The sequence below is a fragment of the Elephantulus edwardii genome, unplaced genomic scaffold, assembly GCF_000299155.1.
Source record: "Elephantulus edwardii isolate Elephantulus edwardi_28Jun2011 unplaced genomic scaffold, EleEdw1.0 scaffold00076, whole genome shotgun sequence".
Lineage (NCBI taxonomy): Eukaryota > Metazoa > Chordata > Mammalia > Macroscelidea > Macroscelididae > Elephantulus > Elephantulus edwardii.
Window position 1 is genome coordinate 3,922,493 of NW_006399826.1, and position 20,150 is coordinate 3,942,642.

The 20,150-nt window shown below is 40.8% G+C and overlaps 1 protein-coding gene across 1 annotated transcript in view; it reads right to left on the bottom strand.

Moving 5' to 3' along the window:
• The window catches only part of RPRD1A (regulation of nuclear pre-mRNA domain containing 1A), a 65,806-nt gene extending 46,062 nt beyond the window's left edge, over window positions 1–19,744 (bottom strand). The window contains exon 1 of the mRNA XM_006889188.1: window positions 19,442–19,744. Coding sequence (XP_006889250.1) covers window positions 19,442–19,592 — 151 coding nt within the window. The 5' untranslated portion in view covers window positions 19,593–19,744. The remainder of the gene's footprint in view (window positions 1–19,441) is intronic.
• Window positions 19,745–20,150: the final 406 nt, after the last annotated feature.

The following is a 20,150-nucleotide window of genomic DNA, read 5'->3' on the forward strand; positions in this document are numbered from 1 at the left end:
GCCAAGAAAACAAACAGATTCATCCTGGAGAGGGTTAAACCAGGCTGCTCCTTGGAGGCAAGGATTCTGGGGCTTCATCTGACATACTTTGGACATGCTGTAAAGAGTGACAGGTCCTTGGAGATGCACATCATGCTTAGGAGGGTGGAAGAATGGCACAAGAGGGGAACATGAGGTGGACTGATTCAGTGACTGGGGTAATCGGGATGGGTGTGTCAGAGGCAGTGTGACTGGCACAGGATAGAGCAGCGTTTAGGGCTGTTGTACATAGGGCACATCCCTGGCATATACCCTCCATGATTTTGAAACATGCAGTGTTTCTTGCTCCGTTCTGATGACTGCCTCCTGGTCCAAGTATAGGTTTCACATAAGCTCAATCAAGTGTTCTGGGATTCCCACAAATAACATTATTTTTAAAGCTATATTTCTAAACAAATACAGAGGAAAAAATTATGTCTTACAGTTTTTGAAAATACTCAAATCAATAGGTTACAGCTGAATCCTTCTGTTTCTATATTCAATAACATCTCATTTTAAAATAAATTTAAAAGGCAACCCCCAAAAAACAACCAGTCCTTATGGAGATATACAGTTGGAAAGCGGAATAGTTTAATATCTCTCCTAAATAATTAAAATTCTTCCTTAATTCTGCACCAAAATTCAATGATGGCTGGTTTCTAAACCACAAGACAGAATCTGAAATACATCAGTAAACTTCTTAAACCCTAAAGCATAGCCTATCTTTGCTCATCACATATCTTTCCTATGAGCTTTTATGGCTATACAATTTTGTAACATCATGCAACACCATAAAAGATATTGGGTCACAGAGTTACTCTGATCTTCCAATTGTTGATATCTTTCAACATGCAGGAGTACAAAACAAAAAACAAAAAAAAATTTCCATTTTTAAAAAAGAGTACAAAACATACTTGTTAATATTAATTTCTCAGTCTTATCAACATTCAGTAATATCCCAAGTGAAATGATAATTATTACTGAATTCATTCTGGGTATTAAAGAATATCCAAGCAATGGGTAAAGCATCTACAATTTAACCAAGGTAAGTGAAGACACTTGGAAGTACCAAGAATAAAGAACATTTCTGATAAATGCTATAACAGACACAATTTTGCAAAAATAGGGAAAACAAGGAACCCTGGTAACACAGTGGCTAAAGTGCCTGAGTACCAACTCTAAAGTAGCAGTTCAAAGCCATCCGAAACTCTGTGGGTAAGATACATGACAGTTTGCTTCTGTCATGATTTCAGCCTTGGAAACCCTACCACTGAAGTTCTAGTCTCTCCTGGACAACTGCTATGAGATAGAACTGACTTACCAGCAGCAGGTCTGGAGGTCTGAAGGAAGCTTACAGAGGTAGACTGGATGTGTCTAGAAATATATACTTGGGCAAGTATAGCTGTAACTATAGTCAGAGTGTATATATGTGTGTATGCACATATATTCATATGTACAATAAAGGACAAGTGGGGGAGGGACACAGCGACAGATACTTCCCAGACCTAACAAAAGGAAACTAAAAACGCAGAGAAAAAAAAAACAGTTTATGTGAACCAAGACCTCATATACCATGAGACCAGAAGAACAGGATGGTGCTCAGCTACTGATTCTAACCAGAGTAACACAAGTGTCCCCAACAAGGGAAAAATAGAAAACAAAATTCATATTATTTAAAAAAGGCCAGCCTTACTTAACGAGTACAGACTCAGGAAAACAAGGCTACTGCCCTGAGACAGCCCTAATCTATGAATGAAACCACTCCCCAAAGCACTAAACAGACTGGTTCACAAAGTACTTATTGAAGAAAAATTCATTCTCATTGCATTTGAGTCAAACCAGTGATTGCTAACACTGTAACTCTCACAGGAGACTTCCTTACTCAGAGCAACTGGTGGACCTTCACCAGAAGGACATGGCTTTACTCTGAACAGTGCAACTCCCTACAGAATTTTGGTAAGGAAAGTACTTTGGCATTTCTGCTTGCCCATCATATTTCACATACTCCCTAGTCTACTGGCAGCCATGAGAACAAAGGTCTACATTCTTAGTGTGGTTGCTAGTTCAGAAGGGCCAATGTGAACAACTATTTTTTTTTTAAAAAATGGCAGTTGTGTATTTTAATCTGTCAAATGAATTTAAAGACAAGGACTACCCATAGCTGCCAGGGACAAGGGGCAGTGAGCAAAGTAGCCAGTAAAAAGACTAGAAAGTCTGAGGAGGCAGTTAAGGGGAAGACATTTGGCCTATTACACATACCAAGGAATCTACATGTGTTCACACACACGTCCAGGGTAGAAAGAATCCTCAGACAGGATCTAAGGGGAGCCCTGGCTGATCTTTGGATTTCACACAAGCAAAAGGTGAAGAGTAAGGCAGAATTGAAGGCAAACTAGCGACAATTTGTAATTGCTGGCAGGAGGTTTTATTTTTTTCTTTTTCTTTTCATCCACAAGTACTTAAGGAAATCGGCCACTGGCTGACCAACAGAGGCAGACCAGAGACTGCAGAACACAGATGACCAAAAAGATGCAAGCTTTGTCAGTTTCTCACAAAAGTCATTGCCACAGGCATTACTGCCTTGAACATAAGACCCCTTCCCTGGCTCCACCCCAATTCAGCAAGAAGTAGTATTTTTTAAGATCTTCATCCTTTTGCCCTTTACTTTAAAAGTTGGGAATATAAGGTTGAAAACAAAGTTATTCCATTTCACGGAATATGTCCCTGTGTTCCAGGAAATAGCAAATCTGATTAGTGTTCACTTCTAAACACAGTTTATGACCCACCCCATGGTAAAAAGCAGGGATTTCTGAAATAATAGAAAATGACCCCAGGCCCTTCAAACAGCTGTGATATCTCCAATTAGCCAAGATGATGTTGTTGTTGCTTGCGACTCATAGCGACCCTATGTACAACAGCCCTAAACCCTGCTCTATCCTGTGCCAATCTCACTGCCTCTGGCACACCCATCCCGATTACCCCAGTCACTGAATCAATCCACTTCAGAGGGTCTTCCCTTCTTGCACAACCCCTCCACCCTCCCAAGCATGATGTCCCTCTCCAAGGACCTGTTCCTCCTTACAACATGTCCAAAGTATGTCAGACGAAGCCCCAGAATCTTTGCCTCCAAGGAGCAGCCTGGTATAACCCTCTCCAGGACAAATCTGTTTGTTTTCCTAGCAGTCCATGGTATTCTCAGTACTCATCAATTCTCTTTCTATCCTTCCTAGTCATTGTCCAACTCTCTGATGCATAACAAGTAATTGCAAAGACCATAGTCTGTATCAGACACACCTTAGTCTCCAGAGTGACACCATTGCTCTTCAGTACTTTGGAAAAGTCCCTAACAGCAGACCTTCCCATCGCAATACGTTTTTTTTTTATTTCCTGGCTACTGGTGCCAAGAGTGTTGACTGTGAAGCCAAGCCGACTAAAGTTGTAAACAATCTCAATCTCTTCACCATCCATCCTGATGCTGCCAATTGGTCCAATGGTGAGAATCTCTGTCTTCTTGACATTGAGCTTCAATCCATAATGAAGGCTGCAGTCCTTGACCGTCTGCAGCAAGCATTTCAGGTCCTCCTCAGTTTCAGCAAGCAGGGTTGTGTCATCTGCATAACGCAGATTGTTGATTGATCTTCCACCAATCCTGATACCACACTTCTCCTCATAGAGCCCAGCCTCTCAGATAATCTGTTCTGCATACAGGTTGAAAAGGTATGGAGATAGGTCACATCCCTGGTGTACACCTTTCCCAATTTTGAACCATGCAGTGTTTCCCTGCTCTGTTCTGACAACTGCCTCTTGGTCAAAGTATAGGTTTCCAATAGAGAAGTGACCACACTCACAGGTACAAAAAGACAGGCTGTGCCAAGATCATTCGGGCCCTCAGGCAAGAAGAAAAAAACACAATCTATACACCAGTTCTGCAGGACACATCAACCTCCCTCAGAGACATTAACACTAAACTTAAGAGACATTGTTCACAGCATAAGAAATTGTCAGCAGCTCACGTATTTGGAATCACAGAAGCCAAGAAAACTTCAGATACAAACTGTCAGATTAAGGGTTGGACAATGGAAGATAAATGCTGAAGGGTTTTGGTAGAATTGAAGGGGTATCCTGGTGGAGGGTGGAGGTACGAAATAAGTGGGTCAACACACTGGGCCAAGGGCAGGGACAACACTGTAACTAATGGTTAACTCCACAATGAGGGATTTATCATTCACTGTTCTAGAAATTGCTTGTCTGTCAGATACTCCTAAATTGGAACATTCAGATTAAGACAGACTAGGAAAAAGGATTGGCCATCCACTTCTGAAATAGCAGGCCTCCAAAAACCCTATATACAAGAGAACACACGTAGATAACAGAAAGGGCAACTGAGGCTGAGCTTTCAGGTATGGAAATACAAAGGAAGAGGAACAGTTGTAAGCAGACACTAGAGATTGGAACATGGAATGTGAAAACCATGAATGTAGGAAAATTAGACATTGTTAAGAAAGAAATGGAACGCATAAATATTGACATACTAGGCATTGGAGAGATGAGATGGACCATCATGGGGCATTCTGAATCAGACGATCATATATTACTCTGGAGATGAAAAGGCGAGGAAAAATGGAGTTGCTTTCATAGTTAAAAAAAGTAATTTCTGGGGAGCTCTGGTGGCCTAATGGCAAGAATCTGCACTGAAATCCCAGAGGAGCACGGTTTGAATCCACCAGATGCTCTGCCGGGAAAGGAGGGACAATCTCCTCCTGTACCAGTCAGATCTGATTTGACGATACATGCACACACACAAATAATAAAATAAAAAAAAGTAATTTCTAGATCCGTCTTGAAATACAACATTGTAAGTGACAGGATAATATCCATATGCGTACACGAAGTCCAGTGAATACCACTATCATTCAGATATATGCACCAACAACCAGAGCCAAAGAAGAAGAAATAGATGATTTCTACCAACTTTTACAGAGATCTATCAAACATGCAATCAAGATGCTTTGATAATAATGGGTGACTGAAATGTAAAAGTTGGGAACAGAGAAGAAGAATCAGTAGTTGGAAAACATGGACTTGGTGAGAGAAATGAAGCTGGAGATAGGATTGAATTTTGCACAATTAGCCAAGATAGTATGGATAAATACCCTCCCTACTCTGCTCTTTAAGTGGGGTGGAGTTCCCCCATTAAAACAAGCTTGGAAGGAGGAGTGGCATCCACTTCCGTAATAGCCTGCCTCTCGGGAAACCCCTATGAACCTGGAGAGAGGATGAAAGGCACGGAAGAGTCAAGGACTCTCCTTCATAGGGTGAGTCCCCTGGGACTCCATGGGCACTTAACAACAACAACTCTGCTCTTTGTTCAGGGCTGACATCATTGAGCCTTAGTGCACTTTGACCAAAACATACATTATTTAAATAAAGCATATTTGCTAAGAAAAACAAAAATAAGAAACACCCAACAACAAAAATCACAAGGCATATAAAGGATCAGGAAAGTATGGTCCACTTCAGGGAGAAAAACCTGCCAGAAGCTACTGCTGAGGAAGTACAGACATGTGGCTTGGTTAAGACTGTGAAACCACAAGATATAAAAGCTAAGCAAAATGAAGAACGAAGAATTAAAGGAGAAACAGAAGAAATGGGACACATGATATCACATTGTGGGGATTGTAATTAAGGACATGAAACACAATGTGGTGAATTGCTGAATGAAAAACCGACCTGCTCAGTAAACTTGAACCCAATTTACAATAAAAAGTTAAAAAAAATTTAAAAACAACAAAAACCAAGAACATAACATATGATCCAAGAGTATGCCAATAACGAGATGAAAATTATAACTGGAATTAAGTACCCTTGATGGACTGACTTGGCTCCCACTGAGTAAGAACTGACTCAGAGCTGGGCCTCCAGGGGGTTATCAGAGGCTGTAAATTGCAGGAAGGAGATTGAAATCTTTCTCCCAAGAACTAGTTTGGTGGATTCGAACTGCCTGCCTTTGGGTTGATAGCACAGCTCCTTAAGAAACTAAAGAAAGTACAATAGCAAAATTAATATTAAAGGGCTTCAACAGCAAATTTTAGTGGGAAGAAACAAAATCCATCAATCTGATGATAAACTAGGAAGAAAGAAAAAAAAAATAAAACCTGGATGCCAACAGAGTAACCCGATGTGTAAGTAGTCTGTGCTCCCTTATGTTTTCTTGGCTGTAGCCTTTCAGACGCACCAGGTTTTTCTTCCCAGGTGACTCAGAGTGGTTCAAACTGTCAGCTTTTAGATCAGTAAGTAACCCAATACTTAACCATCTGCACCTCAGGGGCCAAAACGATGAGTTCACCACTAGGAGACCTATCCTACAAGAAATGTTAATGGGATGCTTTCAGGTTGAAATGAAAGGACACTAAATGGTGACCTAAACTCGGAAATAAAGAATATGAGTAAAACAGCCATATATATTAAAAATCATTATTACTGTATTTTGGGTTTTAATGCCTCTTTTTGTTTCCTATATGAAATCATAGACAAAGACAGAAAAAAATTCTGAGGTTTTTAATAACATACAACATATATAAATGAAGTTTGCCACAATTACAAAAGAGTAAATAAAATGGCTGTATAGGCATTTTTGTAATGCAAATGAAGTTAAATTCAACTAGTTGTGTACTGTCTGAGTCCTAATCAACCCACAGCTGACCCTCCAGCAGCGTTTTCAGAGGCAGTTAATCTCACAGGAGACTGCCCACCCTACTCCCTAAAATCAACTAGATAGTTATGAATTTATGATGTTAATTATAATTAAGTTATAATTAAAGAGGGGGAAAATCCCAGTAATATCAGCAAATTTCAATAAGACTCAAAACATTAAATATTTGACAGTAAGGAGAGATTATAACTCTCATATACTGCTTGCAGGGCTGTAAAATCGTGCAACTAATGGAAAACAGGATGGCAGTTCCTTAGAACATGGGAAATAAAATTATTATTTGATCTAGCAATCCTAATACTAGGTATCTATACTAAAGAAACAAGAACTGTGGCACAAACAAGATATATGCATTAATCACAGCATTATTAACAACAGTAAAGAAATTGAAACATCTCAAGTACTTATCAATAGATTAATAAACTATGGTACACAGACACCACAGAATAATGAGGAATTAATGAATTATCATATTAACACGGATAAACCTAGAGGACATCATACCACATGAAATAAGTCTATTAAAAAAACAAATATTATCTGAATCTACTATTATAAAAAGCTAAGGGAAGGTTTATAGACACAGAGAAACAATCTTGATGACTACCAGGGATAAAAAGAGGGGAAGGGAATCCACAAATAGACTACAGGCATATATAAGTTGTGATCAGCATGCCATCACTAAAGAAAGGTAAGACACAGAGAGATGTACAAGGGATACAGTCAACAAAGGTAAACACTACACACATACACCATTATCAGTAAAATAAACATTAATCTATAGATATACTGGGAGATACATAAGACAAACAGATATGGGCAGATGAAAGACTATACTCATGAGCATAAAACGGTCTGGCAGAGAGTATCTGTATTCGTATCAGCATATATCATGAATATACCTAAGAATACAGAAGAGCCAATAGAGAGCAAAGTTGCATACACTTCCCACTCAGAACCAACACTCTGATGGAAGGGACTGTAAATCCTTGGACCTTAAAACTACAGTTCCTGGCGAGGTTCAAGTCAATTGGCATTACACAGTCTGCAAAGACCATGCTCTACAGTGAACAAGATCTTAAAAGCTTTCGAGTAACCATCGAAGGTACAATTATTGGTCTTTTCTTGTCCAGAACAAAGAAAAAAAGCAAAGATGTACTGAAACGTGTCCAAAGAACTAATGGACTACAACCTTAAGACCAGAAAAACATGATGCCAGGCTACCACTGCAGAATACTGTAAAAAGGATCACAGTAGGTGATCCAAGACCAAGTGGGCAAAAACATGAGAAGGAAAACTCAAAAATGTAAAAACAGTCATGTTTACTGGTCCAACAGCCTGGTGGAAACCCCACAAGCCATAGTCCTTAGTCACTCTTCAGCCTGAAACAAAACTCACTTTCAACATGTTGCTGCTATTAGATGCCACTGAGTCTACCACAATATCTGAACGTTGCCGTCCGACACCATCCTCTCCATCTCTGATACACTCAAGCCCTTTGTTTCAGTCACTGTGTCAATCCATCTTGTATAAGGTCTTTTCTGCCACTGACCCTTCTTCACCTTTCCCAGCATGGTGTCCTTTACAAGGACTGGCACCTCCTGACAACATGCCCTAAATATGTGAGATGAAGTGTCACCATCCTTGCTTGCATTTCTCCAACACAAACGTGTTTGTTCTTCTGGTAATTCATGGGATATTCAGTACTCTAACACCTTAACTCAAAGGTAATGATTCTTTTTCTATCATCTTTATTTTCATGAACAATAATTCCAGGGAAGTAGTCAATTCTTAGAACAAGCAATACAAAACTCAAAGAATAATATTCACCCAGAGAAAAAGTTCAGAAGGCAGGAAGGTGAAGGATGGAAAGATTAATGGTGGGGAGCTCTGGTGGCCTAGTGGCAAGAAGCTGCAACTACAATCCCAGAGGTGCACGGTTCGAATCCACCAGATGCTTTGCCGGGGAAGGAGGGGCAATCTCCTCCCGTACCAGTCGGATTTGATTTGACGGTACACGCACACAAAAATTAAAATAAATAAAATAAAAAATTTTTTTAAAAAGTTTCCGTTTAAAAAAGAAAAGAAACATTAATGGTAATGGGAATCACAGAGCAGCAGTAAGAAGAGTGTGGTTATAAAGTGAGTACTGTTAATGTCATAAAATGTGCATGAATGGTTGAACAGTAAATCAAGCTGCTTTGTAAACTTTCAGACAAATCACAATTTACAAAATTAACACGTTACTGCACACTTATAATTGACGACCGTGCTTAGAAACACATTTTTTTAACCGTCATTTGCAGCAACGTGTTAATACAATTTTTTTAGGGAGCTCTGGTGGCCAAGTGGCAAGAAGCTGGACTGCAATCCCAGAGGTCAGCAGTTCGAATTCACCAGATGCTTTGCTGGAAAAGGAGGGACAATCTCCTCCTGTACTGCTCAGATCCAACTTGACGGTACATGCACAAAAAAAAAAAGAGAGAGAGAGAGAGAGGGAAAAAAATGCAACAAAGTACTCTTTAAAAAAATCTTTACCTTTAAAAAAAATTAATACAATTTTTAAGAGATTCTTGAGGGTAGAGGAAGTTAAGGAACACAGACAGTTATTATTAAATAATAATAACCTGCTTTCAGAGAAATCTGATGGGTAAGGAGTCTCACTGATAAACCTGAAAGTGATAGATACCTCTCTATTGGTTCAAATCCAACAATGGCTTTGAGGGAGAAAGATGGGCAATCTTCTCCTGGGTGATATGGCCTCTGAAGACCTCTAGAGGTCAGCCATGAATCATTTACAACTGGCAAGGAGTTGGACATTTTTTTTAAATCTGCATTTTGTCTATATGCATTTACACACTGTACATATTGATATAATTGGAGCCAGGTAACATGTGATTTTGTTTCTAACTTCTTCCACTTGGTATAATGTTTTCCAAGTTAACCTACACTGTAACAATATCAGAACTTTCATCATTCTCTGGTTGAATTATATTCCATTATATAAAAAGGGCTTTCAGAGGCCTGTTATTTCAGAAGTGCATGTCCAATCATGCTTCATAGTCTGTCTTAATCTGGGAGCCCTCCTGGAGGCAAGGATGGTAAAGTTTCATCTCATATACTATTGGCATGCTGTTAGGAGAGGCTCTTTCCTGTTAAGGAACATCATGTTTGGAAAGGTAGAGGGTCAGAAAGAGAAGTTGACCCTCAACAATTTGGACTGACACAGTGACTGCAGCAATGGGCTGAAGTGCATTGGAGATGATGAAGTTAGCAAAGGATAGGACAGGGTTCAGATGTGTTGTTCACAGGGTCACTTATGAGTCATACTCAACAGTACTTAACAACAACAGCAGAGAAAAATACCACATTTTGTTTAGTCATTTAATCTTTGATTGACATAAAGGCTCAGAATATGATTTAAAAAAAAAGCCTATTTAAAGCTTACTGCTTCTATCAGAGTCTCTCAAATTGCCAATTGAAACTATCTAACTGGGTTATTTAACAGCATATTGTCGTGTACCACTGAATCAGAACCAACCCATAGCTAACCCCCTAGCGAGTTTTCAGAGTTTATAAAATTGCACGGGAGAAGAATGCGTATCTTTTGCCCATGGAACAGCTGGCAGATTCAAACTGTGTACCTTTATGCTGGCAGTGCATGAAGCCACCAGAGCTCCCTACTGAGTAACAGTTAAATTACAACAGAAAAAAAATGCCATATCCTAAATGTCTCTCAAGAAAATAAGGCTAATAAAAATTCTAGTGCAACAATAAACATGGAATATGGTATAGTCATTTGAAAAGTGAGGCAACACTTCAAGTACATTTAAGTAACAATAAAGCATAAGACATATTAAAAGATATATCTACCTAATATTCTAAGGAGCTTGCCCAGTGTCAAAGAATTGTGCTGCCAACCCAAGGCATTCGGTTCTAATCTGCCAGCTGCTTGGAAGGAGAAAGATGAGCAATCTCCTCCCATGTGATTTACATGCTCAGAAAACCAGCTAGAAGGTGAGCTATTTATTGGTTTCAGCTCAATAGCACATAACAATACTCTATTATTTGTGTAAAGAGAGAGGAAACAGTAACATGTGCATGCTTAGACAGTTCCAAAAAAAAGCCCCTGTGGATAAGATGTCAAGTGATTTGGACATTGGATAAACACCAGTCCTGGTCAAACCTTAGTTAAATCTCCATAAAGCTTCTTATATTAAAACCAAATGGCAGGCTGTTAGACAAAGCCTAAGGGCTGTATTCATTGGACAGGAAGGCCAGCCTTCTAAGTATATGTTATGGGGCAGGGGCTGTGTTGGCATAAGGACTGAGGAAAGGTGACCACAGGGACCAAGCAGGGAACAGGTTTCCTCTGGTGCTGGGAAGATGATGGTAGTGATGGTCCTGGCTGTCACTGTCCTGTTTCACCTGAAGTTATCGCCTGGAATCAAGGGACCCAGATGCCAGCACCTGATGCAGAACTGGCAGGAATGGAGGAGTAGGGGATGAAAGTCTACACAGATGTTGAGGAATAAATAAGGCCTGGAGGAGGGCAAGGAAAGAAAGCAAAGGAGGCAATGCAGGTATTGGGATTTATTCTGAAGTTCAATCTGCTTGTTCTATTGATTTCTTGACTGCTGCTACCAAGGGTGTTGATTGTGGAGCCAACTTCAGTCTTGTCTCCATCTATCACAATGTGATAGATACTAGCCCAGTGGTGAGGATTTTTCTTTTCTTAATGCCAAGACATACTCCATATTGAAGTCTTTCAAATATTTCAAATGTTCTTCACTTTCTGCCTAAAGCTGATTGCTAATGCGTCCTCCTCCACACAGGGGAAGTAAATAAAAAGAGAGCTGCTTTGCCTTAACAAAAATAACTCTTCATAGGAAAACTGACACATATGTTTGGACACTGCCAACTAAACATTCAGTGGCCCATATATGAGTTTTTTAAAAACCAAACCTCACTGCTGTCAAATCAGTTTTGACTCTTAGTGACCCTCCACTGGGTTTCTAAAGGTCTAAATCTCTAGAAGAGGAAACCTCAACTGAGAAGATCATGGCCTGGATCAGATACATCTTAGTCTCTAAACTGACATTGTTGCTCTTTAGCACTCAGGAGAGGTTCCTGACAGCAGATCTTCCAAAGATCTTACTATCGGTGCCAGGTGTTGTTGATTAGTGTTGGAAAACATTTTTATTTTCATAAGAAAATAAAGTTAACTGTACAATCAGCAGCAAAAAAAAAAAAAAATCACCAAATTATCCTTTCCCCCTAAAAGAACACATATACCAGACAAAAGAGAATCTTTTAGAAAATAAATCACATAATAGACAAAAGAAAAAAAATTCATAAATGGAGGTAAAATTTTCAGTGATTTAACATTTTAAAGGGAATATGTCTAATAAGGCCAAACAATGTGCCATAACCTCTAGATCTACCAATTTCTAAGAACTGGTCTAGTTATTAGTATGTGGATCACTGATTCCTGCAAACTACTCTCATTATCATAATAAGACATTTCTCATCATCATCATAAGACATTATTGGCCTTTTACACTGTCATACTCTCAGACATGTGCACTGTACGGTTTTCAGGAAGTCCCTTTAAAGACTAAAGTACACCTGACCCAGCCATATTTTCATCGCTTTGTGTATATGTGAAAAGTGGACAATGAGTAAGAACACAGACTGAGAGCCTTTGACCACGGTCCTGGTAAAGAATATCAATTACACGAAAAGAACAAATCAATCTGTTTAGGGAGAAGTGTAACCATAATTTTCTTTAAAGGATAGGAAAACATCGTCTCACATACTTTGGGAACATTATCAGAAAGGGCCAATCCCTGGAAAGGGACATTATGATTAGAAAAGTAAAGAGCAAACCAAAATGAGGAAGACTCCTGAAGGGATCAACTGACAACGACTGCAACCACAGGAACTGGTATGACTGTGAGAATGGCATAAGATTAGGCAGATGTTGCTTTAAGCTGGAGCCAACTCAAAGACATGTAACAAAATATGATGTATTATGGTTAAAAGCAATACAGAACTAATCATGAGATTCCAGATGTCTTTCAATTAGACATTTACAAAAAATGTAAAGCAATATTTTTTTCTCTAATTTTTAAAGACCACTGCTATTTTCATTAAATATCATTCTTGCTAGCATGGAATAAATTTCACTTTATACCTTAAAATAAATCCTTAAACAAATTAAACATTTTCATTTCTTTTCATAAGTTCAGATTTTAATGAAAGTTTATAGAGAACTTGGATTTCCATTCATTCATTGTTGCACATTTTCCTCCCTGTCCACCAACTCCAGTTCACTTTTCTCTTTGAAAAAAAAAATCTTTCATTGCTGTACAGCCCTCCCTAAACATTTTAAATGTCCTAACTAATAGAAAAAAACACATAAAGAAACTGCTGAGGTTCTCAGTTGTTTTCCAGAGCAAAGGGATCCTGAAGCCTGAAAGTTTCAAAGCCTCTAAGCCATGAACAAGTCTCCAGAAAAACCAATTTGGTTTTCTCAGTGAATAATATATCTAATTCTTAGAAATAAGGCTATGAACAGCTGATGAACAGAGAAAAGAAAGTTATGAACGTGGAATAGAAGTTGACAATTAACAGCAACGATTACTAAGTCCATGCTTAAATTTTAAATAAGCATTGTACAGTTTAAAATGGCAAACTTTCTTAAATAGGTCTTCGAAGTATAAACCCTTAGTTCCATTTTCACACCAAGAAAGAACCTGGTGACAGTGCTAGACAATATAAAAAATGCTGAATTGTTAATGCTAAATAAAATTTTCTCTTTATTTGAAAGATTTGTAATACTTACTCATTTTCTTTTAAGCAAACAAAAAGTATTTTTCCTAAAAACAAACTGAGGCACTAAATTTATGCTAAAACCAAACCAAATCCAGCATGGGTAGTCAATTCTGACTCATCATGCCCGATACCAGATGTCCACAGCTGTAAATCTTCGCATGAGGAGATGGCCCACCTCGCTCTCAGAGGAGTGGCTGATAGATTCAAATTTCTGACTTTTCATCTTGGCAAAGCAACACATAATGCACTACGCCACCAGGACTAATGCCAAAATGTGGATGTAAACGCTAATGCAACAAATAGTTAAAAGCCTTCATTAGAGGCAGTATGCTAAGGTTATGGAAGTTGGAAATGTTCACAACAAACTCAAGGAGCCCAAGTATTTATTTCATAATAAAATCTCCACTGCCAAGAAAACAGTTTCAATTCTTACCACTGTGTCCTTCCTGGATGCTGTATATCTATACCATACCGCAAGAAATTGCCCAACACTTCCCCAAATTCATAATGCAATGAAAAGTGATAATTTTTTATCACAGAATGATATTTGCTATTTCAGTTTATTCAGAACAAAGTGCTGATTTTAATACATAATCACAAGCAGGAAAAAATTTAAACATTAAAAAAATCAATATTTTAATTGTTGCCAACATTAGAAAACTAGTAACAAGAATTCAAGCCCATGTGCAACAATGAATGAATAATTTTTTAAAAACCCACCTAAGCAAATAAACAAAAAAAATGTCAAACCCTCCACTGGCTTTCTGATACTATAAATCCTTTTAGATGGAGAATGACCATTTTTCTCCCATGTAGTGGCTAGTGGATTCAAACAGCTTACCTTCTAGTTAGCAGCCCAATGAGTTACACACTGTGCAACAGATCTTCAAGTGGTGAACACTCTCAGATTTAGCTCTTTATAGCCAAACTATTTCTAGTCTCAGCATCTTCATACTTAACAGCTAGTTAGCTCAGTTACAGTCTTTTATTGACCATCATGTATTCAAAGATAAGTTAAATTTCCTCCTCTACCACACTAACACAAAATTTATATTTACAATGTTTTGCTTCTTGTTTGCCCTCACCATGAGATAAAATCTGTGAGGGTGGGCACTTCTAGTTATCACTGGAATATCTAGTATGTGCTACACAGAAGACAATCAATAAACAGTGAGTTAAGATACTCTAAGAGTGAGACAATGGTTAAGTGCTTAGCTGCTAAATGAAAAGATGGTGGTTCAAACCCATCCAGCAACTCAAAAGCAGAAAAGATCTGGCAATCTGCTGCCATAAAGATCACAACCTAGGAAACTGAAGGCAGCAACTCCACTTTGTCACACAGTGCTGCCCCAGGCTGAAATGAACACAATGGCACCTTACAACAGCAGCTAAGGCATTTAACAGTTCTGCTGAGCCACAAACATGCAAACATAAATAACATACATGAGGCTGATTCATTCTGAAGCTTTGCGGGGGACACTGACTCACAAGCTCCCACAGCCATCACGAAGACTCTCTAGGGCTCTCCAAGACTCTCAGCTTCTACAGAAGTAGGCTGGTCTCTGACCTCTACAGAAGCAGACTGCATGTCACATCTCCCTCAGAGAAGCCCAGGGGTTTGAACCGCAGATATTTCTCTTGGCAGGTGAATGCTCCAGCCACCACATCACCATGGCTCCTTAATAACTCTAAAACCAAATCCACTGCTCTCAAAATGATTTCAACTCATGGAATCCTTCCACTGGGTTTCCAAGCCTGTACATTTTAATGGGAAGAAAATGCCGCATCTTTCTCCTGCGCAGCAGCTGTCTGAAATCACCAGAGGCAACAGGAAGAGAGCCTTCCCTTAGAACCAATACTGTAAATCACTACTTCCAATCACCTGAACTACAAAGATAAATGTTAGTTCGTGAAAGCCACTCACTTGTAATATTTCTGTTACAGCAGCAATGAAAAAGAAAGTACTGATAAAGCCACTTAACAGCTTAAAACAATCACCTTCAAAAAATGCTTAAGAAAATGAAGACAGTTCCCTGAAAGGGAGAAATGTTTGTAACTCCAGGATAAGGTACTTGTACCTATAATACTTAGAGAATTTGCTGTTAGCTGCCTCTGAGTGAGCTTCCAGGTCATCATGACCTTTGTGCAACTAAGCCAAAGGGTTTTTCCTTGGTAATTTTTTGAAGCACACTGCCCAAAAATAAGAAAAATAACCCAGCTAAAACGTAAGCAAAGGATCTGAATAGACATTTCTCAAATATGACAAATAGCCAATAAAGGACATGAAAGGATGTTCACCACTGAATATCTTTTTATAGTCATTAGAATAGATAAACCAGGCGAGCACTGGCAGCCTAGTGGCAAGAAGGTGCACTGAAATCCCAGAGACGCACGGTTCAAATCCACAAGATGCTCTGCTGGAGAAGGGGGGACAATCTCCTCCTGTACCAGTCAGATCTGGTTTGACGGTTGTTGTTGCTGTTATGCCTGCGACTCATAGCGACCCTATGTCCAAGAGCTCTAAACGCCGTCCCATCCTGTGCCAGCTTAGCCATCTCAAATGCACTAATTCCCACCACTCCAGTCACAGAATCGATCCATCTCATCGAAGGTCTGCCTCTCCTTCGCTGCCCCTACACTCTGCCAAACATGATGTCACTCTCCAAGGACCAGTCCCTCCTCGCAACATGCTCAAAGTACGTCAGACAAAGCTTCAGAATCCTTGACTCCAAGGAGCATTCCGACTTCACCTTCTCCAGGACAAACTTGTTTGTTCCATGGTATATTCAATACTCTTCTCCAGCACCACAGCTCAAAGGCAACAATTCTCTATCATCCCTATTCATTGTCCAACTCTGTGATGCACAGCACGTAACTGCAAAGTCTATAGCCTGGATCAGGCGCACCTTACTCTCCAGCCTTGGCGTCGTTTGACAGTACACACACACACAAAAAAAAAAAAAATTAAAAAAAAAATAATAGCTATAACCAAAGGCTTAACAAGTGTGTTAAGAACACAGAGAAAACAGGACTCTGAATAAAATGCTAAATGGTGCAGTAGATTAAGCATTAGGCTGCTGACCTAAATAAAGGTTGGCAGTTCAAACACTACAGCTGCTCCAAAAGAAAGACATCCATTCTACTTCAGTAAAGACTGTTGTGTACGGTCAAGATGACCCACAGGTGACCTTCCAGATGGTTTTAAGGGGCAGTAAATCCAGAGCTGCTAGTAGATTAGAACATCCTGCCTTTGGGTTGGCAGGACAACTCCTTACCACTAGACCATCAGCTCCCTTCCATAAAGATGTATACCCTTGGAAATCCAAAGGGGCAGTTCTACTCTGTCCTATAGAGTTATTATGGCTCTGAAAGGACTCTAAGGCAATGTGGCTAGCTAACAAGACTAGCAAGGGAAATGTAAAATGGTGCAGCCACTGCAGAAAAGAGTGTGGATGTACCTCCAAAATGCAGACTTATGCCAGTTAAAACACCCGCTGCTATTATCAGACTGACTCAGGATTTTGTGGATCAGAGCAAAACTGTGCTCTACAGGGTTTGATGCTGTTGTTCTGGGAGGCAAATCTGCAAGCCATCCCGGGTGCATGTGAGTAAACGCAAACCTCCAACCTGGTTTCCAGAGGTACTCAGCCTACCATAGATACAGCTGAGCTCTGATGATGTAATGTGTTAGTTGTTTGACAGCGAAACAAAAACTTAGGGGGTTCAACTCCACCAGTTGCTCTAAGGAAGAAAGATGTCTTCAATGACTGAATCCAATGGATTTCAAATGTAGTAGATAAATTATCAAGGAGTTCTGGTGGCCTAAGGCTATAAAGCTGAGCCGCAATCTGGAAGGTTGTTGTTGTTTGTTGTTATGTGCCGTGGAGTCGTTTGCGACTCATAGGGACCCTACGACCCTACGTACAACAACCCTAAACCCTGCTCTATCCTGTGCCAATCGCATTGCATCTGACACACCCATCCCAATTACCACAGTCACTGAATCAATCCACCTCATAGAGGGTCTTCCCCTCCTGCGCTGTCTCTCTACCCTAACAAGCATAGGCATTCTCCACCCCTGTGTTTAAACTGCCTCTGAAAACACACTGGAGGGTCAATCAGGGTCAGCTATATGTTGGTTCTGACTCAATAGTACACAACAACAGATAAAACATCCAAAGGAATGATTAATGCCATATTCCAAAACAATCATATTACCATAAGCCTTAGAAGAAATGGAATGGGAATACTAAGATTCAGCATTAATTATTAACTTTTCGGATTTCCTCTCATGCCTGTAAATAGAACTGCCATTGCCATTGTTTTTAAAAAACTGGGTTGCCTCACTGATTCATAGTAATTCTCAAAGATAGCCTGGGTTACCAATCCTTTGTTTATTATTTGCATGTAAATGTCCTTTTCCAAACAAAGTATAAACTTGTTGCTAGTTTTGAGATCTAGTAAGGTGTAGAAGGAAACAGTGTTGGACTCCTCAAAGTTCACTGTTGGCTATTTCCCCCAACTTACATATCAATGTTCTTTAAATCTGCACAGCTTCTCACACACTAGTTCCTTGCTGAGAGCCAATACACATCCACTCATCTATAGACTGCAAAAGGTTCTAAATCAGCGTCTGCTAAGGGATAACACATCTTCCAAATATACCCAAGTATTCCATTAGGCAAAGGACAGTCTGTAAACAGCCTACACAGTCTATATGTTAGCTCTTACGATAATACATAATCATATGGCTTTTATGACTCAGTAAGTTCAAAACTATTAACATTTAATCAATATTCATATATGCATAGTCATAAATATGTCATCAACAACAAAGAGCTTCTACCCCATCCCATTGAAGCAAAAATGATGGCACATGACTGAAATACAATGTATACAAATTGTGTACACAAACCAATTAAAAAGAAAGGCACAAAGTACATTACAAACAAAGCAAACAAAATTCATTTTCGGGCACACTAACATAAAATCAATGTAAACTGCTGGACAGAGATTTAAGTTTATTTAAGTTAAAAACAGCTCAAAGCTCAAAAAGTTTGGTCCTTTCTAGACGCCCTAGCAAATGCTCTGCAAAACAATGACGGTGCGCCGACATCATCATCATCATCATCATCATCATCACACACACACACACACACACACACACACACACACACACAGCAGGATCCCGATTCACTTAACTCCCTCGTTTTCAGGTGAGGCAACTGCAATCGGGAAAAGTAAAGAAACGTGCTCAGTCTTGATCCTCAAAAGCTACAAATGCGGGCTTCGTTACGCTGCATTGCACGTCTCCAGGCTCCCGGGCTGTAAAACTCGGATGCCTCTGTCCATCTTACAACCTAAGGTTTACGTGCTGCAGAACTAGAAGCACCTTCCAATCCCACAGTAATCGAGGTGCCTTTCCTTTCCACTTCCCATGATCTTTTCCTCCGCCTCCCCGGGAGAAGGATGGGTAATCTCGTCCTGTGCGATTTACTGCCTCGGAAACCCTGCTGGAGGGTGGGCGATGGGTGCGACTCCACGGCACCTAACAGCAGCAGCAGCAGCAGCAGCAGCACTATAATAATGTATCTAGAGGAGAGCACCATTCTGCATGGAACTCTGACCCTAACTGCAAAGCTGTGCTCCCTGGACATGTGCTCTTTTACGCTCGATCCTTTATTTGTCTCGCACCGATCGAGCGCCCACTTTGCAGGCAGCGCCGACGGGCGCGCGGACCCCGAGGACGGCTCTCCCGGCGACAGGAAGCCGCGGGCGCCGGGGTGCGGGGCTCGGGGAACGAGCGGGGCGGGGACGGCAGCGGCGCCCGGGAACGAGCCAGCAGCGAGCGGGGGCCCGGCGCGGGCGGCTCACCTTTCCGGAGCTCTCGCTCCCACACGGTGACGATGGGCCGCGAGTGCTTGCGGTGGTGGATGAGCCACAGAGACAGGGTCTGCACGCTCTGCTGCGAGTTGCTCAACTCCGACAGCTTCTTCTCCAGCGCCGCCTCGGAGAAGGCGGACATCCCTCCGACACCACGTTCACGCCGTCCCACGCGCGGGGATCGCGGGGAGGAGAGTTTTCACCGCCTTCGCTGCGGCCTCGCCCCCTCACCCCACCCTTCCCCACGCCCTCACCACCGCCGGCGCCACAGCCGCGGCCGGCCGCTGACCTGCAAGATGGCGGCCAGCCGGCAGTGACATCACAGGCCACGCCTCCCCGCTCTCCAGCGATAGGTCCCGCGGAGGGGCGTGGCTTTCAGACAAGACAGGAAGAGGCGGAGCCGAGTCCGGCGCAGGTGAGGCTAGTGGGTGTGTCCACTGAGTCAGGGGTGTTGGTGAAACCGCTTTGGGGTAACATAGACCCAGTGATCCTTGGAAGCAAGGATGGCGAAGCCGCGTCTTTTGCTCTTCGAACATATTGCAAGGAGATACTTTTCCTTGGAGAAGGACATACTGCTTGGGAAAGTGGAAGGTCAATGAAAAAGAGGAAGACCCCCAATGAGGCGGATTGACATGGCTGCAGCAATGGGCTCAAGTGGATCAGGGATGATGATGATGATGATAGTGATGGCACAGGATAG